The sequence below is a fragment of the Knufia obscura genome, assembly GCF_036327395.1.
Source record: "Knufia obscura strain CCFEE 5817 isolate CBS 148926 chromosome Unknown scaffold_4, whole genome shotgun sequence".
Taxonomy (NCBI): domain Eukaryota; kingdom Fungi; phylum Ascomycota; class Eurotiomycetes; order Chaetothyriales; family Trichomeriaceae; genus Knufia; species Knufia obscura.
In genome coordinates this window covers 1,632,755-1,659,889 of record NW_027042690.1, presented here as the reverse complement: position 1 = coordinate 1,659,889, position 27,135 = coordinate 1,632,755, and the positions used below count along the sequence as shown (strand labels likewise).

Sequence of the window (27,135 nt, the reverse complement as noted above, 5' to 3'; positions counted from 1 at the left end):
TGCAGTAGCTGCCCAACGTTAACTTCAAGCCCAAACTAGCGATGACCCACTTTCCTCATGATGGTTCGTCATCTTTGTTATTCTGAGCGGCCATTGCAGCAACAGCAAGATGCTGACATGCATTATTGGCCGAAAAATGATGGTTTTGAATAGCTGAGACTGGGTTGAGCGCGCTTCGGGCCGTAGATGGTCCCGTCTCAACAATGCTGTCTACCACATGGTGCCTGACACGACCTGGGTATGTGTCCTCTCAAGATTTCGACTGGTCCAACAACGCCTGAGCGGCTATCAGCTCGGCTTTCCTCGGGCCAGACACCGGAGACGAGTCCTGCTTGATGATGTGCTTTAGCTTCGTAACAGCTGTTGCGTTCAGTTGCTGCACGGTCTCTGGCGCCATTGCTTCGGCACCTTTAGTTGGAGCCATGCTGGACAGCTTATCCGTAGCAAGCTTGAGGCCATAATACCCCCGAAGATAGTCTTGGCAGAGTTCCACGCTTCTGGCAAACCTGCGTACAGCTTCTGTAAGGTACTTTTCGTTTGCCGCGGCACCCTCCTGAGCCGACTGGCTTGAAAGGTAATTCAATTCTCCTAGCCTCGCATGCAAGTTCCATGCGTTTGGCGCGAGCAAGAGGGCTTCCTCCATGGAGAAAATTGCTTGCTGGTTGAGACCTTGCTTCTGGTAGAGATCTGACAGCTCACACCATGCTTCAGTGTCTGATGGAAAGGAAGCCAGAAACTGGACAAGGCATTCGAGAGCGTCTGCTGGCATGCCCACAGACCGTATCAGTGCTGTGCGTCGCTTGTGAATTGGTATATTCATTGGGTCTTCCTTTACTATTTGATTGTAGCCCTGCAGGATACGTCTCAGATCCTCCTCGGTCTTTGCTTCGGCTTCTTGATAGAGGCCGCGGAGAGCCATTATACGGTGGTTTTCTGCACCGAATCGTGCTGTGAGTCGTTCCAGACACAAATGTGCTGATTCATCGTCGCCCGTTCGCAAGCATGCGAGGAAGACTTGTTCCAGCTCTGCCCATTCCGACGGTTCTTCTATCGCAGACACTATCGAAAGGAGTTGTGACTTGTTCTTCAGAGAGGACTTCGACAATAGAGTTGATGCCCTTTGCGACAGACTCATGGCCGTTGCCGGATCATCGTGGTTGTAGTATTGGATTTGTGTAGACATCGTGGGAGGGTTCCTGCTTGGCCGTTTCCACCCCTAAATCTGTCGTATGCGATCTTCAAGTGCTCATCCCAGGGTGTTTATATTACTTCGATCGCTGATATCGACTATCCTTGTGCATAGCATTGGTTTGCGACTGTGTCTCTCATGTGATCGCGGACAACTTCCTGAGATGCACTCCAGCCTGGTGTGGGGCATTCACGTGACCGATAGTGGCTTCTGACGAATCGCGTTGTTCAAGACCCATGCCACATTCATCAGTAATGCCATCAATCAGATGTCCTCCGTAACCTCGAACGTCTCGCCGGAGTGCACCTCGTACCAAGGCATGAATATGGCTATGAACAGGAGATGACTGCCAGATGTATTGCGCCGCGCCATTGAAGCTCGACGCGATGACGGACATCAATCCAGGCCCACAACTTTCAACAAGACACTCATCCTAAAGACGCTACTAATCTTACTCAAGAAGTCGTTCCTTGACCCATCAAGATGTTCGAAAAATCGTTGGTGGACCTCATCAGAGGTATGAGAGGGCACAAAGGTCGTGAGGGCGAATACATCCAGAATGCTATCAAAGAATGTCGATCCGAAGTCCGCTCTCAGGACATGGATGTGAAGGCCACAGCCCTGCTCAAGCTGATCTATCTGGAAATGTTTGGCAACGACATGACTTGGGCCGCGTTTAATGTTCTGGAGGTCATGTCGTCTGCAAAACACGCGCAAAAGCGCGTTGGCTATCTTGCCGCCGTTCAGAGTTTTCGGCCTGACACTGAAGTGCTCATGCTGGCTGAGAATCTGCTGAAGAAAGATCTCACCTCTCCTGCCATACCGATACTGTCATTACCTCTTGTCACGCTTCCTCATATAATCACATCCTCTTTAGCACTTTCGATCTTGTCGGATCTGCTACCGAGATTGACTCACTCACAGCCAGCCGTTCGGAAGAAGACCCTTACCACACTCTACCGCCTGGCATTGATTTATCCTGAGACACTCAGAGTGGCCTGGCCCAAGATCAAAGACCGACTATTGGACGACAATGAGGACTCGAGTGTCACTGCTGCGACGGTGAACGTGGTATGCGAGCTGGGATGGAGACGCCCACAGGATTTCTTACCTTTAGCGCCGCGGCTGTTCGAGCTTCTGATCGATGGAGGAAACAATTGGATGGCTATCAAGATCATCAAGCTATTTGCTGTTCTTACACCTCTCGAACCAAGGCTAGTAAAGAAGCTGGTCAGGCCACTAACGAATCTGATACAAAGCACGACCGCTATGTCACTGCTTTACGAATGTGTTAGCGGCATTATCCAAGGTGGCATACTGGATGGCGCTGACAGCGGTGTGAATGTTGAAGAGGTAGCTGATTTGTGCATATCGAAGCTAAGAGGCATGATTGTATTGGAAGGCGATCCAAACCTGAAATATGTCGCACTACTAGCGTTCAACAAGATTGTTGCAACACATCCAGCGTTAGTAGCCATGCAACAAGATGTCATTCTGCGATGCTTGGACGACCCAGACATATCCATCAGGTTACAAGCGCTCGACTTGGCGACTGGCATGGTAAACAGCGACAACTTACAAAACGTGGTCGACCGCCTGATGAAGCAATTGATGAACGCTCCGGACGAGAAACAAACACGGCAGAACGGAGCAGCGGACCAGGGTGACGACACGGACCTTGAGCAGAAACTCGTGGCCGATGAAAGAGGTTCCGACCCTTCGCCTGTCCCAAACGAGTATCGATTTCAGATCATTGACAACATTCTGGGTATGTGCTCTGCAAATACATACGCCAGCGTCACCGATTTTGAGTGGTACATTGAGACGCTCGTAAAGCTCATTCGACAGCTACCGGCCAAGATGGCAGACCTTGCAACTGGTGGAAAAGACAAGACAACGGAACTAGCGTCTCGCATTGGAAATCAGCTCCTTGACATAGCTGTGCGAGTGAAAGAGCTACGCCCTGAAGCTGTAAAGGCCGCGGAGATCCTAGTGCTCGTCTCGAGTCGTAGCACTCTATTTGCAGCACATGGCAATGGTCAAGACGAAGTGCTTAAGTCAGCTGGGTGGATGTGCGGCGAATATGCTGTATACCTGAGCTCGCCATATGAAGTCGTCAATTCAATCGTCCACGATTACACCCATGCTCTGGCTCCAAGCACGATCACGACATTCGTTCAAGCGATGACAAAGGTGTTTTCACAGATCGCGAAGACAACAAATCAAGAATGGAATGCATCACGTAAAGGAATGCTTGCGCTCATGCTGGGCAGAATCACGACCTTTCTGGAAACCCTTTCTGCTCATCCCAACCTAGAAGTGCAAGAGAGGAGCGTGGAGTTCCTCGAACTTCTTAAACTATGTTCAGAGGCGCTGTCCGCATTGCCAGATGATTCACTGGAAGCACCATTGCTGCTTATCAATGCTCTACCTGAACTCTTCGAAGACGCCGAGATCAAGCCTGTCTCAGCTGCAGCGCAACGCAAGGTCCCGGTCCCAGAAGATCTTGACCTCGACACCCCAATCAATCCCAAGCTAAATGAAATCCTCCAATCTTCGCAGTCGGCAGATGCGGAAGAGGAAGACGATGAAGACATCGCTGCATTCAACAGATTCTACTACGAACGTGAAGTAGCTGCTCCGACAGTGCTCCAGCCTACAAGCCGCGCACAATATATCGAGTCAGACGGTGACGAGCCAACGTCGTATCAGCAAGCGCCCGAGTCACCAACGACAAAGGCACGAAGAAGAGCTGAACGAGCAGCTCGTAACAAGGACGACCCATTCTATATTCCTAGCGGAGGTAACACTCCAGCGAACGAGATGTCGAACATCATAACCCGAGATCAAAGCGATCTCGACGTCGACTCAATACCTATCGTGGATCTGAAGATCGACGTCAGTCAACTACCACAGCACCACGCACCAGAAAAGCCAAAGAAGAAGCCGAAGAAGAAATTTGTGGTTGCGGCGGACGAAACACTCGACCCATCATCAGAACAACTCTCGTCCTCCTTCAACGAGCGGAGAGCGCCGCGGCCGATCTCAAGAGCGCTCTCCAACACGGGATCATCATCATCTGTACCTGCATCGCAGACAAGAAGAAATCTGCTATCAGTCGACTCATCGAGTCTTGGTGCATTCTCATTGCTCGACAATTCTGACCAAGGCGGAGCAAGTCAGCTTGAGGTTGAGAGGCGGCTGGCTGAGGAGGCGGAGATGGCCGCTGCGCTTAAAGAGGTCGAGAGGAAGCGGCTTGAGCTAGCCAGAGCTGAGGAACAAGCTAGGACACAGGTTGCTGAAGGTGTAGATGAGGAAGGGGTCGTGGTCAAGCGGAAGCAGAAGAAGGTTAAGAAGGAGAAGGCTGATGAAGTTGCGGACGAGCCGGCTGAAGAAGCTGTCAAGAAGAAGAAGAAAAAGAAGAAAGTTAAGAGGGAAGATGGACAGGCGGGTGATGCCCAGGATGGAGAGCAAATATGATGGCTCGAGCCTTTGATCTGCATGTATAGAGAGAATCAATACTTTTCCTTCCCAACCGTCTTTGGGTCATGTAGTCAAGGCTTGATGTTGCTGCGGACCAGGCACACATGTGGTATACATCATCATGGCATCAGTGAGGATCTGCCTTTGAACGTAACCATAAATCTTCGTCGCCTTGTGCATTCCTCGCATCGGGCCTGATGTGTAGATGTTTGCCTTCAGCCATCTCTGCTTAGTACTGGAACGGGCGATCCTTGCCTAGTTCTCTGACTGGCCTCAAAAGTCGTGCATAGAACGCGCAGACACAAGCAATAATGATTCTGTGGAGGACAATAGTGTTCTCCGGGAATGATCAGTTGAGGTACAGTACATGAACATCTTGTGGCCGACCGGAAATAGTCTGGGTTAGGAATGCTCCGGGCTCCCGCGGCGTAATGCGGGTGTAGTCGCTAATCTCCGGGACCAAACTCTTGCTTACTACCCTCCGCCCGGACGAACAAAGTGGCCAGAAATTATGCATGTCAGAACATCCGACCGTAGCATTGGGGAACGAACAGAGCCTAGATGGACGCCTAGATTATCGTATGGGCTCTGCACTTTGGGCTTGTAGCCCCTAACGAAGCACGGGCACAGAGTCGGCCACCGGGCAGTTTGTCGGGTTTGTCCGGGCGGAGCTGCCTTACGAAATCAACGTCATGCCGACCATGATTTAGAATGTTTCGACGTGATCTTTATAATCATCTCGCACCAATCTTCAGCGAGACGTTAGAACAAGACACATTTTGATGTTGCATATCAGCAGACCGATAACTTCATAGAGAGTCACGACGTACCGCCAGCACTTACCAAGCACGTACATACCAGTCCTCCGCTTCCTGTGCAAGATAGACTGAAAGATCTCCCGATTTTGTTGTTGTGAGCTGGGTGATTTTATGAACAATGGCAACCCCAGCAGCCTACATAGCTTTTACAGCCCCAATCAATCCTTCCGAATCCTCACCAGTGCTCAGCAAAGAACAAATCTGGGCCTGTCTGCACAGGAAGGTCCGCAATGCTGAGGAGTTTGTTGGTGGGGCAATCAAGTCCACGGAAGTCCTCTCAGAATCGAAAGATGAGCACGGACGTCTGGTAATCACAAGAGAAGTCGTCTTTGCTGAAGGCGACCGTCGAGTGAAAGAAGTGTGCACTTTCTACGAGGGTGTCAAGGTCGATGTGAGTTTACTGTAGATTTCTTGCTCAAGAGTGACATGCAACTGACATGGTTGTGAAGTTCCTGATGCCGGATGGATCCAAGGTTCTGAACATTGTTTCAGATTCAGCAAATGGTCAGATATACCTCACGTATCAATTTGAGTGGTTGATGCCTAAGGATACTCCAGTAGAGAAGCAGAAGGAGAATGTTGAGAAGTGGACGAAGATGAGTCAGACGGCGGTTGAGGGCAGTATCAAGGCAATGAGGGCGATGGTCAGTGATGGAAGAATCAACGCGTGATTCAGAGGGCACAAACTAGAAGTTGAACATGGGGGGGACGCCTGATTACAAAAGGTGGATGAATTGCAGACAGCGAGCACCGCATTCATGACCTCTCAACTTGAACCACAGCTCAAGACTGTATGATCCTGGAGTTTCTATAACGGCAGTCTTTCGTAGGTTGTGAGTCCCTTCCAAAGCACCCTGATGCCGGCATTTCGCCGGCTTGGGTTTGATGCTGGCGTGCTCCCCAAGCCTCACGCACAGAGTTTCATATTCGTGGCATATTGCGACGCTCGCATGCAAGAGTGACCAGCACAATGCATTCTGATCAGGCAGCGACAGTCCATGCGCTCATGCTACCATCGCCGATACCCCACGTTCATCAACCGCTATGCATCGAACGTTAGAGACAGCTGGTTGCATTCTCTTCAAATTTCTATCGGATATCTCCTGGAAGCATAATCTGGCTCCCAGAGGCGCTGAATTTGCATACTTCATCCGGATTCAGCTACACAATAAGCTACCAGAGACAGCAGCGACCCAGCCACTTAACACTGCATTCCCATTAGGTCAGGCAGTTAGTACAGACCGATGGACACGACAAGAAGATGCAGCACTAAAGAAGAGATGGCATGAGAAGGACTTAGGGTCAATACCCAAGGACCAGTTTATGCCCCTCGAGCTCGAGCTCCACCCCGAAGTGAGCCTCGACCTGCCGCTCCTCTGGCTGCGCGAGCAAGCAAAATTCGCAATGAGACTGAAGTGAACGGGTTTGAAGGGTGGTCTCATCGAGTCGCGCCTCAGACCTGGAACAAGCAACGAACAAGAAATGAACAAAGCCACTGTTCTATTAGTTTCTGCAAAAGGCTATCTCGTACTGTGGCACAGCAGGATACCACCAACAAACCTCCTTTCGAGCTTATCGAGCTATAGGTTCGAAGATCTTACTACAGAAGAACTTTCGTTGCTTGAGAGATACGAAGATAACATTACCATATCACAGCAACAGCAGAAGCAGATAGACATGTCTGCAAAAGCAAGAATCGAGCGTTTGCAAGTGATTATAGATGAGGATCCAACACCAGAGACTAGTACATAAAGGACCAGGCCTCTATCACTTCCGGTTCCGCGAGCTCGAGCAGTGGGCTGGAACGGGCCTTCACTCCCAACGGCGCGAGCGAAGGGAATCCGAAGTAAGATTCATGTGAACGGGTTTGAAAACTCGACTCAGAAGATGTAGTCTCAGTTGCCGAACAAGCTGTGCACCAGATATCAACATTCCGTAAGGACCTCGCACTCTTAATATTGTAACTGTCTTAGGTATACAAGATCTGCGTTCTGCGTTGATTCCTTATAGTAGTGTGCAGCTGTGGTTCATAACTTGTTCATGGATTAAAGCGAGCTGCCTTCAAACTATTTTTTGTTTCCTTTCACATGAACCTCACACAGAACTCACTCTTCCCGAGGCTGCTCGGCAGAGACCAGCCACAGACGGAGGTCCAGCGCTCTTCCCAGCTCAGGTCGGTAAGCAGCACCATACCCTGAGGCCACTGCCGTATATGTTCGTGAAATACAGCTAGTGCAGCCTCCGATAAAAACTGGGATAGGCCATTTGCCAGCATAAAGCCGGATGCTAAGAGCCCTCGCATAACCTCTTGCCGCATAATGCGGTATCCTCCTGGACCCCAGTTGTGGTAAGCTGGCGGAATATCGAGGCCTTCGGCAATGTCTAGACATAAAATTTGTCGTAACTGCATGCCTAGTAGGTCTGGGAGGGTGCCGGTGGTGCTAAGCGGCGCAATATATGGTTGAGTAGTTCTGAATCATGATGTTCCATTGATACAAATTTCGTACATTTCGGAAGTTGTGGGGGTGCATTTTTGAACCTCCGGGAGGGTGCCATGTCCGAATACGTGCTTTCTGCCACGCTCGATTGGTTAGCCGATAGCTGGCTCGACAATGTACTCGAGAAGCGTCGATAATGCTTTGTTTTCTTGCTTCGGGAGGACGCCGGTGGCTCAGACCACGATGAAAATAATGCGGGCCGGCTGAACGTGAGTATTGTTCACTCAGTGCTCGCAAATTCTTGGACAGGGAAGTACTGTAGGCTCAGGGTCGCGCAGCTGGGAGAATGCGATTTATAACTGCTACAGAATAGGGTCGCCGGGTAGCTGTAGTAGAGATTCGTAGCGCTTTTGTGCCTCTGTCTGCGGCACTTTGCTGATCTTAACAAGCTCTTGACCGATGTCTTCTAGGACATCCATCTTAGTAAGGAATGTGCAGAAATGAACATTCAACTCTTGCTGCATTAATAGGTACAATTTGCTAGCAGAGTCTCCTTTGCTACGAAAGCCCAAAAGGCCATCTTGCTGCAATATTGTAATCATCTGCTGATATTGATTGTAGCGCAGATAAAAGGGGATCAGGCGATCCTGTTTCTGAGTACTGGCACCATTTACTCTGACGCTTTAGCAGCCGCTTCGCGTCAGCGATTGCGTCCCTATGCGATCTCTCCAAGGCCTCGCCTCAACGCCTCACAGTGTCTTTGACTCAGTGCACGCCAGTACCCCCATTCCGTGTCTCGGGAGCACACCCGTTTCGGATAGAGACTTAGGCTTAGCCACGTAGATGTTTGCCTCCAGCCATCTTCACTCGTACTGAATGGCTATGTACCTATCCTTCCGGTTGACCATAAAGGAAGATCGTGTACACACGAAAGAACGCTCAGGCATATTCAATAGTACTGCGGAGGACACCGTTGCGCTCTGGTGATCATGAGTTGAAGTACATGAATACGACAAAGGCTCGGAAACAGCACGCTCGGTTGTACTTTAACATTTCGTTTCTGATACTTGGCAGAGTCCGGACCTTGAATAGAGATGTGCAGTGTTTTCTGTAGCTTTAGCAGTGCACGGACTTCGATGGTCAGATGTAACAGTGTGTGGGCAGTCGAACTCCTGAGTGAACTCGAATAGGGTGGTTCTAAGGAGGCTCCGGAGTACGGTGTACCATAAGCAAGACCCCGCACGAAGCATGAGCAGATGCGCGGGGCAAGGAAGTCGCACTTTCAAGTTCTAAAGCTGCACTCGAATTTCATTATTGAACACCGTTATACCTACCGAGTATTCACCTCTGTTCATTACTCAAAGTTCACTATAGCGTCGCATTGCACTCACAATCTTATGCCTTCAGGCAAGCGGTAGCGAAGCAGGCAAAACTCTACAACGCCAGCTGGCTGCAACTATTTACGGTTCCTGCCAAGCACTTCGTCCGCCTCCTGGTTCGCCCCTACGAATTTCACCTTTGGCTCCACGACTATCACCCAAACGTCGCCAAAACTGCGCCCCAACCAGTCCCTGTCTCCCACAGCTTTGGGCGTTCGTCCAGGTGGCGATAGCTCTGCCGCCTGTCGCTGCCCTTCATATATTTCAACGCAAATAATTGTATCTCGTCCCTTCGGGGACATTTGGTCAATTTGAAACGATACAGAGAAGATTAGCATGGCCCCTGCACTAAGGATGACACGCTCAATCAAAGAGAAGCTAAACGTTTTTTTTGCCATTTTTTCGGCTGTCTGGTGCCCGCCCAAGGTGCGCGAAGTCGATGTTGTCTGGAGGGCTTGTGTTCGAGTCTTGTCTGCAAGCCATTTTGCGACAACATTTGAAGTCACGTGCGCTGCTGGTTCGTTTTGGTCGCTGTTGCCCTCAGTCTCGTGCCACCAGCTCTTTATGTCCCGCGAAACCTGGTCTATCAGCCTCACACGTGTTATTCAATATTTTATGCTTTTCATCTCTCTACTCATGGCATGAAAACAACGCACCATCTCATCTGAGTACTAGCACGATTTGACATCGCCATTGCAATAACGAGACGATCATACGAAATGGGCTCACCATCAGCGCAGAGGCCATGCTAATCTTCTCTGTATCGTTCGTGTATTCAATGCATTCGCTTTCTCCTGCTCAATACTTGTGAATAAGTATCATGATAGACTGGCCCGGAAGACTCGCTTATAGTATATAGTATGATCCGTAACTCTCTTCCTCGTTGAGGCCAATCCAGTCCACAACTTTGGCCTCGAACTTGAGCTCCGAGTTACGGGCCCGCCCGCGTTGCTCGCCGATAGCCACATGCTTCCCGTCGGCTTTGGTGTTTTCCCGAAGATTCTACTAAAGCTGGGCTTTGAAGGCAGTATTACCACAATACGTCAATACCGGTGGTCAGAGACGCTATCAGACATCAGGCTCTTCTACTATGTAAGTTTTCCACTCGGTGATAATATTGGGCTGAGCTACCTTTGCGAAGGGGTCAAGTTATCCTATGAGCTCCATCGATCGACTTGGTCTAGTTGCCTACTAGCATCGAAGTCTGAGATAACCATCCGAGCCTACAGCTGATACTTGAAAAGCGGACTCCTGTCACCCATCTTGTCAATGCTCGCCCTTCCGAACTGCTCGTTCGCCTCCTCTTCCGTAATGCGCTCATACTTCTTGTTGTGGCTCCAGTAGAAGTACTCCACGGTCAGTGCAGCAACGATACCAGCAGCACCAAACGCCAGGGAGGATCCGAAACCAGTCGGGTATTTGGGCTTTTCGTTTTCGAGGAATATGAATGACCCGACAATACCACCGCAGTTCCCCAGCATGATAAAGTACCCACTGCCCATGTTACGCTTTTCCGCACCGGCAAGGTTGTTGATCGTCCAAGAATTTGTCGCAGGAATGATAGGGTAAACACCCATACAGGCAATAACCACCATCACGTAGCAAAGCGGTACATTGTCCGCGATTTGAGCTGCATAGACGAAAAGGACGGAGTATGCAATGATGACGAGTGACTGAGGACCAAGGACGAACGGCATCCTCCAAGCCAATCGGTCGCTTCCGAAGGCGAAAGCGATTGCCGAAAATGCGCCCATGAAATATGGAGGTGCTGTCAGCAGCTGAGCGTTGGTTGATGTGAAGCCCATGTTGCGGATGATTTGTGGCATGGTGAACTTGAGAGCGTAATTGGGTACCGAGTTTGACATGTAGACCAGTGCTTGGAGGTAGATATGCTTGTCCTGAAGTCTGTCAGCTGACTGATGGCATATATCGAGCAAACGATCGCTAGCTTACCGTAAGAACAGCCTTGACAGTCGACCACTTGACGAGTCGCTTCTTCTGACCTGGCTCAGTGAGCTGATCCCTGGCCGATCCTCGAGTGGCATGATGCACGAGATTGAGGAATCGTTGTTCCTCCGGCTTGAGCCATCTTCCTGACAGATTTGGGGTATCAGGGAGCAGAAAGAAGGTGGTGACACCGATAGCAACACTGGCGAGTCCCTCGATAATGAAGATCCTGAAAAGTTTAGCAAGGGCCAAAGTCCGGTGCACCAAAGAGTCTTACCACCGCCAACCTTCTTGGCCTCCAAGACCATCCATCTTGGTGATGCCAGCCGCCAACAGTCCAGAGAATGCACCGGAAGCTGCGCTAGAGAAGTAGAACAAGCTCATGCGGAATCCGGTACGGTCGGGAGGATACCTGCAACTGTCAGCACCTTCAAGCAAGCTCGAGCCGAGCAGCTACTCACCATTGTGTGATCAACCACATTGAGCCCTAGAGCACGTGTCAGCGAGATTGGCGACCATCTGATAGAAGGTGGCTTACCGGGAAGAAGCCGGCCTCGAATAGGCCAATGAGGAAACGACATCCGCACAAACTCGAGAAATTTTGCACGAAGCCACAGCATGTCATGACCAGACCCCATGCCAAGACTAGAGAGCCGATGTAGAAGGATGGTCGCTTGAATTTACCCAATAGCAGATTGCTGGGCACTTCGAACTATCCGTCGTCAGCAGGTGATGACCTATCCGATGAGCAACGCTTACCAGGATGTAGGATACGAAGAACGTCGCTACCGCGATATTGTAGTCTGTGCCCGACATACCTAGGTCGTCTTCCATGCCTTCGATTTTGGCGTTGCCGATGTTTGCTCTGTCCTTGTGTTCGTTAGTTCAGAAACTAGTATTGGTAAGAAAGCCACATACCAAATGGGCGATGAGATACAGCAAGGCAAGGTGGAGTTCATTAGCTTATGCAGCATCGAGAAGTGGTGGTAATACCATTGGCACTACCCGCACGTCGACTTTGTGGTAGATTGCACTCTTCTGCTTCGGCGTCAAATCGAGCAGAAAGTCTGCATCTTCTGAGGTGAGGCCTGCTCGAAGGTATTTTCGCTTCTCTTCGGACGAGCCATTTTCGATTTGATAAATCTGCTCCTTCTCCAGCGAAACTGTTTCTGAGACGTCGTGCTCTTGCTGTTCTGATCCCTGCTTGAAACCCATCTTGTTGAGCTAGCAGGCCCCAAGTCTCTGGCTACTCAATGAGGATGGAGGTGGTGAATGCTAGAACTGGCTCGACTGAAAGTGCGAGAAGGTAGAAGCGGCAATGGCGATGTTTTTAAACTCATATGTTCATAGCCGGACATGGTCGGTCGTGACACCATATGCGCCTGGCTGTTCGCTTCCATTTCCGTCCCTCAATTCAGTCTTGGTGGATCATCTCCAGGTTCTGCGAAAGTTTCTCCGCACAACGACGCACGCCATGGCTGCCAAGAAGCGTGGCAGCATGGCCAAGGATATCTCCAGCATTTTGATTGGGCGGAGATCATCGTGAAGATTTCGAGAAAGTGTTTGAACCAATGGCAGAACGCTGCTGAGTGCCGAGGTGTTGTCTGGTCAGGAAGTAAGAGTCAGGATCTGGGCCTCATTATTGGTGAGTTCATCTCGGAACTGCAAGCGGGTACCGCACTTTGAGTTCAGAGATGGTCTCGACAGCTTCTTGCGACCATGTGGCTGGAAATGCCAACTTTAAAAGGCCCAACAAAGCACTGGGCTACGAACCAAGTTGTGGGTTCTGTGCTGCTACTACCCCGTTGGGACATAGTGCGACCGAAGTTTTGGCGGCAGGCTAGACTAAAACTCTCTGCAGACTGTGGTTTGAGGGTACATATGGCTCACAAAGAAGGATGACTACCTGAACGGACAACGAGACGTTGATGTCAAGATGAATGTTCTGACCCGTGTGTAGATAGACGGCCATGACCATTTCCAGGCCGCTCACTTCTAGAAGCCTGAGTTCTGCAGTAACGTGCTAGCGTGAGATACTAGTTATGCACCTAGAGTAGTGGCAAGACTTGGCGCATCTCGAGAACATGCTGGTCCGGTTGTCGCCCCATCATAGACCTTGGCGAGATCCTTCGAGAGAGTGCGCCTTTTCAACCAGGAAGGCTGGAGCTGGATGGTCTTTGCAGTTACATCAGCGGAAGTGGCAAGCGCTGTTCATGAACTACGCCTATGCCTGACGTTTGTCAGTGTAGTTTGTAAGGAATCATATACGTATTTCACACCCGTAAAGACGTAGCCATCGAAGCTCAGCTTGGATATGGTGCATCGACCATTAGTGTGACAAGGCGCTAGATTGGACCTAGAGATTTCGTTTGAGTCGACAACAATGATATTGCACCGTGAAGACAGCCATGATACAGAGACTTGAAGTCGTAAGAACCTACATAGCACGCTTAAAGACAGTCTCACGCCGTATTCAGTCGGATATCTGTAAGCAGCCTCGGGGTTACCATGACCTGGATTGTCGCCCAACAGAGTCGTGTCCATTATACTCCTCCGTACGTTTTTTATCCGGACAGCCCCACTTCTTCACTCCGTACTACCACCAACCAATATTAATAAACTAGATAACCACTTGATACATAATTATCTCTATAATAAATAGATAACTGCGTCTTACGTAGCTCGTTACGGGCTTTAATTTAATATTAATATTAATATCACTATTACTAGATAAAAACTGACATTTTAAGCGTAGGTCGTAGTAAACCGCCTTAGAGTTCTACCTCTAGACTATCGGTAACTACTAAGTATATAAAAGTTATCGATAGAGTATATAATTTATATAAAAGATACTTTATAGGTATAGAAAAAACTACCTATTAAACCGATTATTACCGCCTTACTTTATATATCGGCGTAGCGTAGTTTCTAAATAATCTATAGTACCGTTAATAACCTCTATCGGTACTAGCTCCTATTCTTATAACTATACGGTCTTAACCTACTTAGCTTTTAAATATCTATACTTCTTTAGTATCTACCTTTAAATCTAATTCTAGATATACTTAATTAGGTTAAGATTAGAACTATTTCTAGGCTAATCTAAAAGTATATATTAGCGTAGTAGGTCTTAAAAGAATCTATTACTTATAGCCTTATTATAAGTAGTAGTACGATCCTAAATAAGTAATAGCGAGTACTAAGAGTCCTTTTTGTTTATAAAACGTTCGATTTTAGACTTTAAAATAGAATTTATAACCTTATTAATATACCGATACTAATTAATATTCTTAACCTTCTCGGATTAATACGGGAATAATGTCAGAGCGCAGCGGTCTGCCCGGCAAAAGGTAACAGAATCGTGCCAATCTTGGCCACGATTTCGGGCTACGCGCATATGGCATGCTATGTTCGGCTGCGCCGTAACAAATAACTTTATAGTCGGTTTAGTCGGTTATCAACTAGTCTTAATCTTTTAAGTAGCCGTAAGTATTGATATAGTATCCTTTTATAGCTTAAGGTATTTATAGCGCTTAAGCTTTTTCTTATAATTATTTAATAGCGTATTAAGCTATAGCTTTATCTTTATCTTTTATTCCTTTATAATTCGTTACTTTTCCTTTAGGTTCTCTAGATTAAAGATATAGTATTTACTTTAAAAGTTCCTACTAATAATACTAAAGAATATTAGGCTCGATCGTTAATCGTACTCTTATTTTATATAATCTTTATACTATAACTTATTAGCTATTCGCGTTATATAACGCTCGCTAATAATACTAGTTATTACCTTTACCTCGTTTATATAAATTAAGATATTAGGCTCTATACGAAGCTTATATAATAGATGAAGCGTAAAGTCTTTATATATAATCTTTTACTTATTTATTAACGATAGCTTCTTCTTTAGCTTAACTCGTATATACCCCCTCTTATAGAAGTACTTATATACCGTTATCTTATAAATATTAAAGCTATACTCTTATATAATAACTAGCTACGCCTTATACCTCTATACCTTATATAAGATTATATATTTAATCATTTAATTAATCTTCTCTTTTATTAATATAGGTAGCCGATACTAGGTATATATATTAGGTATAATATACTCTAGTTAGTACGGATTAAAGTTTTCCTTATCCTCCTTAATTACTATTAACCCTAGGCCTTTAACCTTATTAATCTTACGCTTCTAAGTAAGCTTTACGATATTACTAGCTCCGGAACGCGATATAGGGTATTTATTAGCGATCTCTTGTAGAGGAACGCCTTTTAATACCTTATCTACTATAATTACGCGTGTAGCCGGGTCAGTTAGCTTTCTACGCTTATAAAGCTTATTTCTCTCTTTCGGGGTTATAATTAAATGCGATTCTATATGCTACGATACTATAATTAACTCAGTCTTAACCGACAACGAGAGGAACGCGTTCTCGGTTGTTTACAGTGGATCAGCTAAATCGACGTCATCTCGCCAAGTGTCCGGATAAAAAACGTACGGAGGAGTATAATGGTATCTCGTCTCCAGGGTCATGCGTTGGATGGTGGGCACTGACTGACGGACGGCTCCTTTTGTGGTTGCATACTGTTCTAGCCTCCAGGTACGCTAACACTTTAGCCACCGCCATGAGAACCAGAACGAGCAACTTCCGGACATGCAAGATGACCGCTTGACCTTCCTTTTTCGTGCTTGAGGGGGGCCACGTTGCTTGTCCGGGAGATGAACCAGATGCTAGACGCAGCAACGACGAATGGCCGACGGTCAGACATCGCGGGGTTGTTGACGCGGATACTCAAACGCCGATATCAGAAGCTGCCATGCGTTGCAAGATTCCACTAGCCAGAAAAAACCGTTCTTGTCAAGTCCAGTGTGGTTCGAAACCAAGGATCGAGACAAAATGAGCGATCGACATACGGCTGGAGAGACCCTTAACTCCAGAAACGGGCTTTGAAATCGAATCGTTGCTCATGTGGATATGAGCTCAAATGTCGTAGTGGGATTGAGCCGTTCAAGAATGGTGGCGGGTATTGTCTTGGTGATAGTGTCGTGATAGGTAAAGTCGAGGCCCGTCAGGTGGGCAAACGTTAGTTCGCTGAGACGTTCGCACGCCCACATTACACCTGGCGCACAGTCCATCAAACCTGGCGTCGTGAAGATGAATTTCCTAGCACGGTGTGCTAAAGCTGTTCCCATACATGGCCAAAAGCCTAAATTATGCCTGAGGAGTTAAGTGCTCTCTCACAAAACAACACATCCGTGAAACCTGCCAACTCGTGAAGAAGGTTCGCCGAGTCGAGGCTTTTCGATCGTGAGTTTGGGACATTGAGTTGGGCGAACGCTTTGCGCCAGTCATCTATGCAGCTGTCACACGTACAAGTATGAGTAGGTTGCTTTCACTGAAGCGTCTCCACGCGTGTCTGCCAGATTCATCGTATGTGAAGTGGACACCGCGCTATCATGGAGAACACATATTGGGCCTTTTAGAGCTCGAGATGTAGTCCACATTGACTTCTGCATGGTGAACTGCTCAAAGCGTATTTTGAATGAGAAGGTCGCTAGAATCCAGCAACATCAACCACGATTTAACCATCGAGGCGGCTGATACGACCTTGAGGGCATTGCTTCCGATCTATATGGGCCATACACGGTAGCTCAATGATCCAGCCTGGTCGACATCAAGAAGTTGTTGCACAAGAGTGATTGCAGAGACTTGAAACAGCATTCCGGCGAACGTGCTATAGACTCCTCATAAAGACTCGGTGGGCCGCACATTTTGCGAAACAAGGTCAGAGGCTGTAGTTTTGTTGCGCGGCTATAGAACAGGACCCACTGCATGGTCCCTTGCGGATGCGTCGCGGGGCTGTACTTACAAATCGAACGGTGCCCTTGAATGCGTAAAAGTTGTTCCGGACAGCGCCTGCAGACTGAGATCGATTTTTAAGCTCAGGCACGTGCGCTCACGTGACTAGGTGACATGGCAGGCACGTCCCGGAAAGTCAACGTGAGCACGTCGTCCGCTAAACTTTCCTAAAATATTTTGCTCAGAAGCGCTCATCTTGGCTTTCCGGTACGTGGCAGTCTTTATCATCTCGCCCCTGGCACAACATCCCCAGGTATCACATTTCTAGTCACGGACGTGCGCCAAGGTCTCGAGAGTGTACATGTCTCATCGTAGAGTCTGCTTTGCGTAATATTATTGACCTCTCGAGCTGTATGCGAAAGCCATGCGGGACATCTGATCCCAACTCCGTCTGGACAACAGGGACCTACCGTTTTTGACCTAACTAACGCATACCCTTACTTTTCCGCGCGCTTTCTAGTTTATTCTATACTTATGCCTACACCCGCTGATGGTACGGTGTGAAAGTTAAAGTTAGATCATTATCGCTGTGACTGCGTAGGAATGGAAGCTGGTTTTACTGTGCTCTAAAGCAGATCGTATTCGCTAAGCCCACTTCCGCTACAGTTACTGACCAATCATACAGTGCGCGGAAGACTACGGGTGCGCGTTGACTGGGTCAAAGACGTTAATTGTCCATGCCGGATTCAATCAAATCATTGATGGTAATTGAGATCAGATAATCGAACAAGGCAATTGATTGAAATCAGTCAGAGACGCCCATATGCAAGCTGTAAGCCAACGCACATACAAATAATGAATACAGATAAGGCCGACTCAACATGTCAACCACAGTTTTATCGGGTGATACAGGCGTTCGCTTGGAGGCTCAATAGAGTGTTCCGCTAAGACCGCCATGGCCGGGGTCTCAGCAGCCACCGAGCGGTAGGACACGTTCTCATTGGCCCATTCTCTTATCTCTTGGCACATGTGCTGCACCGACTTGGCTCTGAGTTCTTGACATTGTTCCACTGATAAGAACACACCCAACACCTCACCCTCTCGTGCGCATCCAACGCGCCTTTTCATTGCATGCTTTACCGAATCTCGCGAGCTCAGCCGCCGGACAATTTCCCTGCAGCACCACGTTCTTGTCGTCTCGGCTTGGTGTGCCGCATGTGGGACTCCCATTCTCTTACGATATCCTCATTCGGCCAACACGATGGCAGCAGACCGTTCGCCGAGATGAAACGCTTCTTGTCTTCACGGCCTGCTCGCTTGGTGTTCTAGGCGGAGCGTGGGGCGATGGGTGTAATCGCGTACGACAACGGATACAAGTACCAGCACTCCCCTGCTACTTCACCTGCAGGCCCTTTACTTCTTCCCTCAGCAATTTCTCCGGCTTCTGAACCCCCCTTTGACGACCGAGCAAGTCAGCCTCATCGTCGCAAATATGTCGACGCTCTCACCACGCCATGACCTGGTCATGCCAGAGTACAACGAAGCAATGCCGGCAGGCGGCAACCCCCTCGCGACCGACGTCAACGCTCAGTACAGCGGATTAGAATTCAATGCCGTCTATCAGCTGTTGACGGCTTTCTTCGTTTTCCTGATCATACCAGGTCTGGGTCTTCTGTATGGAGGAATGTCACAGCGCAAGTCGGCACTGGCCATGATGTTCCAATCCTTCGCCGTCATATCAGTCGTTGCTTTCCAATGGATATTCTGGGGTTTCTCCCTCACCTTCTCCAGAACTGGCAGCTCCTTCATCGGCAACATGGACAACTTCGGTCTACGAGGGGTCATGGCTGCACCCTCAACGGGATCGGTCCTTATCCCGGACATCCTTTTCTGCATGTACCAAATGCTGTTCGCCATCACCGCCGCAGCTATCGTCATCGGAGGTGCTTTCGCTCGAGGCAAGATCATCCCATCAATGATCTTCTTGTTCTGCTGGGTCACCATCGTTTACTGTCCAATTGCTTCCTGGACCTGGAACTCCAACGGCTGGGCATACAAACTCGGTGTCCTAGACTTTGCTGGTGGCTCCCCAGTGCACATGTCAACTGGTGCTGCTGGACTCGCCTACGCCTTCGTCCTTGGCAAGCGCCGTTCAGCCATCGACAACACTCACCATAAGCCTCACAACCTGACAACCATGTTCCTCGGCACCATCCTCATCTTTGCTGGGTGGCTTGGCTTCAACGGCGGTTCAGCACTGAACGCAAGCATCCGATCCATGGTCGCTGTCTTCAATACCATTCTCGGCGGAGCTATGGGCTTGGTTGGATACACACTCGTCTCATACTTCAAGCACGGCCGAAAGTGGTCCGTCAAGGCTGCCTGTGAGGGTATCATTGCTGGTCTTGTTGGTATCACACCTGCTGCTGGCTACGTCCAGCCGTGGCTCGCCGTCGTCATCGGCGTCCTCACTGGCGCTGCCTGCAGCTCTCTGGAGGGTATGGGCAGCTGGATCGGCATTGACGATGGTCTCGAGGTCTTCAAACTCCACGGTATCGGCGGTGCCGTTGGCTCCTTCCTCACTGGTCTGTTCGCTACCTCCAAGATCTCTGCCCTTGACGGTCTAGGAAGCGAGTACTCTGGCGCTATCGACGGCAACGGTATCCAGGTTGGCTACCAGCTCGCCGATATTTGTGCTACCTTGTCCTACTCCTTCGTCATGTCATGCATCCTCCTCTTCGCACTGAAATTCATGCCATTCGTTGGTCTGCGAGTCAGCGAAGAAGCCGAGGAGATGGGTCTCGACTTGGACCAATTCCACGACGAGGTTGTTGACGGCTGGGAGGAGCACCCCGGCGCTACACGAACTATCAGCCATGGCATTCCTCAGCCGGGTTCATCGTCGCCAGATGGCAGCTTGACGCCTCAGAAGCAGGAAGTGAAGGCGGCATGAGGCGTCCACGAAGAAGATAACTACGAAATCAATCAAGATACCCCAGCACGATGTTCTTCGGGCATAGCGCGTTTGTAGTACATGGCTTGTCAAGGAGTCAGATAGCTGCATCGCGAATGCCACTCAGTTCATAGCACAATAAGGTACTTGTTGTCATCAACGTTGGTATGTGTCTGCCTATGCCAATTTTTTAGTCTATCTTCTGTCATTCATCACCTTTCGGCGGTCTGGTTTGGTCGGTCCGATGAAACGCCGAAAGAGTTGGTCATTTACCCAGCAACATGTTTCTACAGGTTGTGATTAAGCAAGCTCTTGGTACAGATCTGCGTACATGAAGCTTCGGCTCAACAACGAAACGAATCGTCTCGTGAGCTATTCAATCATGACGGATGTATATACCGCAGTCATTTGTGTGTGGTTTGACCATGTGTAGCTGGGTCATCGCCAGTGTCGGCCAACTCTACCGGCTGCTGATTGAGTGTGGAAATCCGGTGAACACCAGGGTGAACACCCAAACCCTTCAAATGCCCAGTGTCGTTGCCGAGCTCCTGCGGTGGCATCGGAGGTGAACGCCAAGACTGCATAGTGCCAACTTGAGGTGAGCCCGACGAATTTGACATTGTTGAGCCGTATCTCTGATGGGGCTGTGGAGAAGATGCCGGGACAGTTGCATAACCTGCATGTGTCTGGTTGCCCGAATCTGCTTCGTGGACAATCTGCTGCTGAAAGCCATAGGCTGGTGCTGGAGAGTATGCCGGCATGGAAGGTGTATCTGTTTGAAAATGATCAGCTTAGGTGTTGACTTCCCGTGCTCTGTGCCTACCTTGATAATACTGCTGGTCCTTGCGTGGTGGAGAAGAGAATGGGCCGTCGACGGTTTTGCTCGCCATCGCCTTCGCCTTCCTGGATTTCCTCTTCCTGTTCCACCATAATAATCCTAAAGCAATAGCTATTATGGCGGCTGCCCCAACGGCAATGGCTACGATGACACCGGTCGACAATGAAGATCCGTCGCTGTTATCACCGCTGTTATCACCGCTGTCGGCGCCGGGTAGAGGTGGTTCGGGATCCATGAGTTGAGCAGCAGAAACCACTTCGGACAGGATTCCCTGACGCAGGTCATCTTGAGGACATCCAGTCGTAGTTGCACATGGGTTCGATGCACAGCATCCTAAAAAGGTTGGAACCTATCCTCAAATCAACATTCTGCTTGTTCCTGCCGTTCCAGAATACATACTGTGAAATTACACGTATACCAATTTGCAGCTGTACTCGCACATTGCTGGTCCGCAAGAGCATCGAACTGGGCGCCATCGAAACTGGCGGTTCGCAGGTTCCCAGCAGAACATCCAGCATCGCCGCATGGGTCAGATGCGCAACATCCAACGAACTTGCTTCCTGTTCCGCACGCATACCATTGGCCACCGTCTGGGCAAGTAGGGTTGAACACTGGATGTGACATCGGGAGGTTTGATTGGGAGGCTCTTTTGGTAGTATATCAAAGTCTTCGTGATATTGTTCGACAGTAAGGTGAACCGCAACTTCTCTCTCAAAATTGATTGAGCAAAAGATGAAACGAGCGAATTTGATACTCCAGTTCGAGTTGTTCATGAGAACAGTCTCAAGTGGTGTACAGCCATGATGGGGATTTAAGGCAGGATTGCCAAGCCCGCTAACGAGCCGCAGCAGACGCCACAATTTCCTATTTTTGAGTATCCGAGGCGAGGTCTGTTCCAATCCTGTAGGAGCAACTTTAGATCAAAATCATTGACACTAACCTGGGCATGCTGGCTAACATTTCAAAGACAACCCCCGGCTCAAGCCGAGTAGTGCCAATAATGTAGCAGCAAAGCGGTCAAAGTTGAGCACGCACGTCCTCTACCAGCGTATTGTTAGACAATGCGGCAAGCAGCCAAGCTTTGCTCAGATCCTGCTGCTGTCATCCGCATGGCATGGATATCCTTGGTTAGCATCCACTATTCATCCATTGCTGCGATGCGGCCGAAATTACTGATGAGCAGGTACTTTGAGGTTGCGATGAATCGGTCTCACTTGATAATCGATCAACCTTACCTTTTGTTATGCTCTGGTGCCTCAAAGCCACGTCATTAACGATCTGCAAATCTGTGATTGCTGTGTTCTTGTCGATGAAACCTGCAGCTGTCGGTGTTTCATTGTACTGTGGTATGCTGTAGCAATTCGAGGTCTGCTTCCCCTACGCCAGGCACAAATGCTCGGGCTTAGGAATGCGGCGCCGTTTTTTGACAAAAGAAAATGTGACTAGAACTTGGTGCTAAAGAGACATGCATAGTAAGCATCTGGGCCTGATAGATTGGCAGGACGTGAACATAAGCCACCGCATCGCGTGGCATTTCGACGAACTCCGTGTCTTGACACAGTTCGATCTGCCAGTGTTGTCCCGCAAGGTGAGTATGCATGACATTGGTATGGTAGAATTGCAGTCGTCCTTGTAAACCTACCCACGAAGCGCACGAACTATCATGGCTCCGGTATTCCTTTGAAAAACAAAATGTAACACTTCTTGTATCCTGCCACCTCGTTGCAGTCTGCATGATCCTGGTGCTTTACCATGAACCCCTCGGTCACTCGAGCCAGCTATCGCTCATATTGGCCTTCTACGGCCTAATTCTTGACCCTCATATGCCCATTCGTACAAGAGCACACGGTGAAAGTGGCAAGGGGCATTTGCAGTCTCTGTGCTGACGCAAGTGACGTTAGGGCAGGCTTCGAGAAGCTGGCAACATAGCGAAGTGGAGAATGTAGCCCCAGCCGGTCGACGGACTGCTTTGGATTCCGATAAGCGATTCCTGGAAGAGACAAGTCAAAGGCCGTCTGGTGTAGGAACTGCTAGTGGTGTAAAACGAAACCAGGAATAGAAATGCTGAGCAAGAGAAGATCGACAACATGCGGCCACCATAAGCACCAATTTAGGCAGGTCAAGCGCACAGCAAAAGGAGAGCTCGAGGTCGTACGGAGAGGTGGTAGGCCAGCAAGTGCGAAACACACCAAATCTCGCAAGCCAATAATAATGCCTGTCTGGGATGATCTTTCTAGTCTAAGCTAGCCTGCGTCTTTGGCATACGATACCTGCCGTGTCTGCCTGCGCTTCTACGCTTGCAGCTGCCAAGCACGGTTTTATGACACTTCGTTCCATCGAACATCATCAGCACATATCGCACCATGTCGTGCTCGACCAAGCGCTCCGGCGACGTCTTCTCGTTGTATTCATGTCATCGTCACTGCTCAATACGGGTCTTCTCTTACCTCAGAGAAGATGACCACCAGGATGACCGCCACCCGACACCTGTATCAGCAGACAGCATGTGGTGCGGGGCACTTGCCGAGCTTCACAACTGCTGAGAGCCCAGCTCTTTATGTCCTCCTTGTTGAGGCTTCCGGGAACCTCGTCGACGCCTCATTCATCACCCTCAGCAGATTCAAGTATCGGTCTTCCATCGCGGTCGTTCCAGGCACGTAGGATGACTGGTGAGGCGTTGCTCTAACATATGTGCCGATTGCATCCTTGCACGTGCAGACGTCGTGTCTGCGCGTCGGTGTGCTCTTTGATGACATGCTTTCAAGATCCGCAAACACTGCGACAGTGAGAACGCATCAACGTCGGTAGCAGACGAGCGCCTACCTGACTCGTCATCGACGGTGTACTCCCGACTTGTTGTTTGCGACATCATTGATCGTGGATCAACCTCGATGACTGCACGTGACATACAGCGGGTCTGTATGCTTAGATGTCGATTGATAAGGATAGAAATGATGCTTGATGATAGTGGTGGAAAGGAGGAAGGGAAAGGTAGCGGGTGGTAGTGAGGCAGAGCCACCTCTTATACCTGCCCAGATGCCTCCCCTACCCCTTCAGCCCATGACACATTGTGCACAGGGACGTCTCGTTCAGTGTCGAACCGACCAATCACGAAGTCGGACAATGGTGCATGAGGGGTGTATTCTGGGTAGCGGGACGGGACAACTGCCTCATCCTCCCCAATTGTGGTGGTTCCACGTGACCACTTTCCTCTTCCTGTCCTAGCCTGCGGACCACCCCTCTTCGACCTACAGGCCCTATCCATCGCTTCCTCGTCCGTCCTGGATGTCGGTCCTTGGGACCTTGATACACTTCCGCGTCCAGTCAAAAACCGCTGTCGCTCGGACGATACGCTGTTGATATAGCTCGACTTGGCGCCTACGCAGCCCATCTTTCTGAATACCTGTTACAAGTCATGCATGACGCCCAGTTGTCGAGTATGGTCCATAACGATGCTCTATGCCAGCTAGCTCGTGCAGTATCTTGTCTCGCTCAGCACTGTCCTCGAAGTGTCTGCTCTGGACATTCTGTCGCATGGTCACAACTTGGGCGAGAATGTGCACTCGACGTTGATCTGCAGTCAAATCTGTAGCCGACGCTGCTCCTCCTTGGGTGTCCTGAGCCTCTATCTGCTGTGTCAGACATTGCGCGGTATCAGTCACTGGATTTCCATCGTCGTCGTCGATGTCTATGAGGTCCTCGACGAGAATATCTTCCATCTCTATAGCATCTTCTGCTAGCATGGCGTCAATGTCAGGCACTGACACAGTTATATCGGCGCGAGCCGTTCCATCGATTTCTGCCACAGTCTCAAGCTCAACACCTTCAATGTTATCAAGTCTGTGGAATGCATCCCAAGATCTCTCAGACCAGCCCATCTCTCGAGCTTGCTGCGACAGCTTGCTTACCAAATCCTTTCTCGCGATTCTCAAGTCATCATGGCGTGTATGATCAGTTTTCCGCCTTTCGATGACGCCTATCGTGGCTGTGGCTGTGGCTGGCGTACCTAGAGGGTCGTACACTGTATCTGACCAGAAGAAGCGGTCGCGAACGCTGTTCTTGTTCATGGTGTTTTGTGGATATGGTTTCGACGTCAACAATGCGATTAGACAATATTGGTATCAATTGAGAAACATTGAAAGATCCTAGATTGTCTTGCGTTGGTGCAAACAGGGCTCATCTATTGGCGACGTCAGCAATTGCTAATGAATTTCACTTCGCACAATCAGCGCATTGTCACTGTGAGGCGAAAGTCAGTAATGACTCGCTCACCCAGTCGAACGCTGCTTATGCAAACCGCGGCAAGGCGTCCAGAATCTACTTCAATAAGAAGGTCAAATATACGACCGACGCGGCGAACGTTTGCCTCAGTGCGATACGACCAGTTCCAACGCTACAGATTATTTCCTTCCCTTGCACTCAACACACTCGACACTATCATCACCATCGACTCGAGCGACGAGAAGAAGTGGCATTCACTACAACCGGACCATAATCGTCCTCTCGCCTGTGGTTTGACCATTCGCTGGCGTTCATGAGCATATCGTGAGTACATTGGCAATTTGGCGACGCTATGGTACTGCTTGTCCGGCGCTCAGAAGGTACGTTGGCACAGGTCGTCGACGTGCTGCATTTAGTACTGCAGCACTGGGTTACGCGAGACAGAAGGAGACTTGGCATCAACGCGCTGCCCGAAGACAAAGCTCAATCTAGAGACAGTGCTTCATTGTATCAACCTCACAATGATAGTATAATGACCGGTCGAAAGTTAAAATTCGAGACAATGCTGCATTGTATCGATAACAAAGATAATACAACGGTCAAGTAACAACGCATCTAAGCAGCCACTTTCCCATCATGCCTCAGGAGGTATATAAGGTGAAAGCTTGTTACCGACTATGCTCACTCACCATCGCGCAACGCACATTATCGAGCACTTCTTAGCCGGACTAAGAACTCACCAAGGACAACAGTACTCTAGCAGGCCTAGACAGCGCACCATTCTTGCTATGGCTGCATCGCTTCAAACGATGAACTCTTGGGTGCAATTTGCCCTTGCAGGTTGGGCTCGAAAACAGGCTGACGATAGACTAGCTACGCTCTGGAAGCAGCTTACTGTTGCCAGGTCCCATTACAAGCCCGGGGTCGACAGCCTCGATTCAGCGAATGCTCTTGCCGTACGGCTAGAGGCTGTTCGAACAGAGATTGAGCGCCGAGGAGGGCTTCCGCAGGAGACATTCGAGCCTTCTCCTTGGTACAAAGGTGTCGATGAGAGGGCTAGCTGGACACTTACAGACTTTACCATTCTACCCCCAGACACGGAATTTAGTGTCCAGAGTCAATCTCTTGCTCTTCCTTGGCCGCCATTCGATACCACTAGTGGCACGACCTTACCAGGTTCAGCCAGTAAGCCAGATGACATCCTCGGTGCATTTCTCAACCTTGACGATGCGACAATACAAGGTATAAAGGAGATTGCAGATGCTTCCGAGCCCAACCTATTCCTCGACCCCATCGATGATATTACACAAACAGATCCGTATCAAGCGTATCGGGTGTCGGACAATGATCTGAGCGGTTGTTTCATGCCGGATGACGCCTCCTGCAGCAGACATCTGGTTCGGTACAGACCTGTTCTACTCGGGCCAGCAATTCGCTTTCGAAGCACCAACGATAGATGGCGTGAACTTGTTCACCCAAACCCAGCCGATGTTTGGTGCAAACTATGTGCCAACAGTCAACAGCTCGACCAACGATGCAACTTATGAGAATCGTGCCAGCACGAAGCGAAAGATCGATCGGCTTGACAACGGCATGCCCGGCCCCTCACGGACGCTCTGCACCACCACCGATGTGACCCAGGCAGAGCATGATGAGATTCCCACGCCCAAGCGCCCGAAGACTGCCGGCACGCCACGAACACCGGTACAGACCACTGGCTTCGACAATTCAATACAGCGCATTCTAGACAAAAAGAAAAAGAAATGGCTTGTCGAATACGTCGCTGACACCAAGACAGGCCGAGTTCTCAAGCAAAAGTGGTTGAGCTACAGCCAGGGCAAGCACATTCCTAAATCAGTCCAGGACGAGTATCACAAACGAGCCTGGCAAAAGATCGCAGACAAGGTTAAGGACAAGATTGACCAAGATGAAGAAGACAGGTAAGCCACAACACAGATATCAGAAAGTTCCAGCAGGTAAAAGGTAAGTCGCGTGATGACGCAAGGTAAGTCAGTATAGGTAAGTCAATTATATCCCATCCCCCACCCCAAAACAACTCTTCATA

At 49.3% G+C, this 27,135-nt stretch overlaps 9 protein-coding genes across 9 annotated transcripts; 5 read left to right on the top strand and 4 right to left on the bottom strand.

Moving 5' to 3' along the window:
- Nucleotides 1-250: 250 nt before the first annotated feature.
- Nucleotides 251-1,183, bottom strand: oca3 (Inositol phosphatase SIW14; the record flags this gene model as incomplete). The annotated part of the gene is made up of 1 exon (XM_064872994.1): nt 251-1,183. The coding sequence occupies one exon, from the start codon at nt 1,181-1,183 to the stop codon at nt 251-253; it is 933 nt and encodes a 310-aa protein (XP_064731652.1).
- A 489-nt stretch (nt 1,184-1,672) lies between these two features.
- APL5 (AP-3 complex subunit delta) lies at nt 1,673-4,669 on the top strand (the record flags this gene model as incomplete). The annotated part of the gene is made up of 1 exon (XM_064872993.1): nt 1,673-4,669. One exon carries the CDS (start codon nt 1,673-1,675, stop codon nt 4,667-4,669), a length of 2,997 nt encoding a protein of 998 aa, XP_064731651.1.
- A 939-nt stretch (nt 4,670-5,608) lies between these two features.
- On the top strand, nt 5,609-6,161 carry PMZ80_004568 (uncharacterized protein; the record flags this gene model as incomplete). The annotated part of the gene is made up of 2 exons (XM_064872992.1): nt 5,609-5,881; nt 5,940-6,161. The coding sequence occupies 2 exons, from the start codon at nt 5,609-5,611 to the stop codon at nt 6,159-6,161; spliced, it is 495 nt and encodes a 164-aa protein (XP_064731650.1).
- Nucleotides 6,162-6,534: 373 nt separating this feature from the next.
- Nucleotides 6,535-6,909, top strand: PMZ80_004567 (uncharacterized protein; the record flags this gene model as incomplete). Its single annotated transcript, XM_064872991.1, has 1 exon — nt 6,535-6,909. One exon carries the CDS (start codon nt 6,535-6,537, stop codon nt 6,907-6,909), a length of 375 nt encoding a protein of 124 aa, XP_064731649.1.
- Nucleotides 6,910-10,530: 3,621 nt separating this feature from the next.
- On the bottom strand, nt 10,531-12,469 carry PMZ80_004566 (uncharacterized protein; the record flags this gene model as incomplete). The annotated part of the gene is made up of 7 exons (XM_064872990.1): nt 10,531-11,205; nt 11,261-11,483; nt 11,532-11,666; nt 11,716-11,741; nt 11,793-11,966; nt 12,014-12,124; nt 12,248-12,469. 7 exons carry the CDS (start codon nt 12,467-12,469, stop codon nt 10,531-10,533), a joined length of 1,566 nt encoding a protein of 521 aa, XP_064731648.1.
- Nucleotides 12,470-18,550: 6,081 nt separating this feature from the next.
- Nucleotides 18,551-20,011, top strand: PMZ80_004565 (uncharacterized protein; the record flags this gene model as incomplete). Its single annotated transcript, XM_064872989.1, has 1 exon — nt 18,551-20,011. The coding sequence occupies one exon, from the start codon at nt 18,551-18,553 to the stop codon at nt 20,009-20,011; it is 1,461 nt and encodes a 486-aa protein (XP_064731647.1).
- Nucleotides 20,012-20,415: 404 nt separating this feature from the next.
- PMZ80_004564 (uncharacterized protein) lies at nt 20,416-21,084 on the bottom strand (the record flags this gene model as incomplete). The annotated part of the gene is made up of 2 exons (XM_064872988.1): nt 20,416-20,783; nt 20,835-21,084. The coding sequence occupies 2 exons, from the start codon at nt 21,082-21,084 to the stop codon at nt 20,416-20,418; spliced, it is 618 nt and encodes a 205-aa protein (XP_064731646.1).
- Nucleotides 21,085-24,262: 3,178 nt separating this feature from the next.
- PMZ80_004563 (uncharacterized protein) lies at nt 24,263-24,916 on the bottom strand (the record flags this gene model as incomplete). The annotated part of the gene is made up of 1 exon (XM_064872987.1): nt 24,263-24,916. One exon carries the CDS (start codon nt 24,914-24,916, stop codon nt 24,263-24,265), a length of 654 nt encoding a protein of 217 aa, XP_064731645.1.
- Nucleotides 24,917-25,858: 942 nt separating this feature from the next.
- On the top strand, nt 25,859-27,014 carry PMZ80_004562 (uncharacterized protein; the record flags this gene model as incomplete). The annotated part of the gene is made up of 2 exons (XM_064872986.1): nt 25,859-26,426; nt 26,458-27,014. 2 exons carry the CDS (start codon nt 25,859-25,861, stop codon nt 27,012-27,014), a joined length of 1,125 nt encoding a protein of 374 aa, XP_064731644.1.
- Nucleotides 27,015-27,135: the final 121 nt, after the last annotated feature.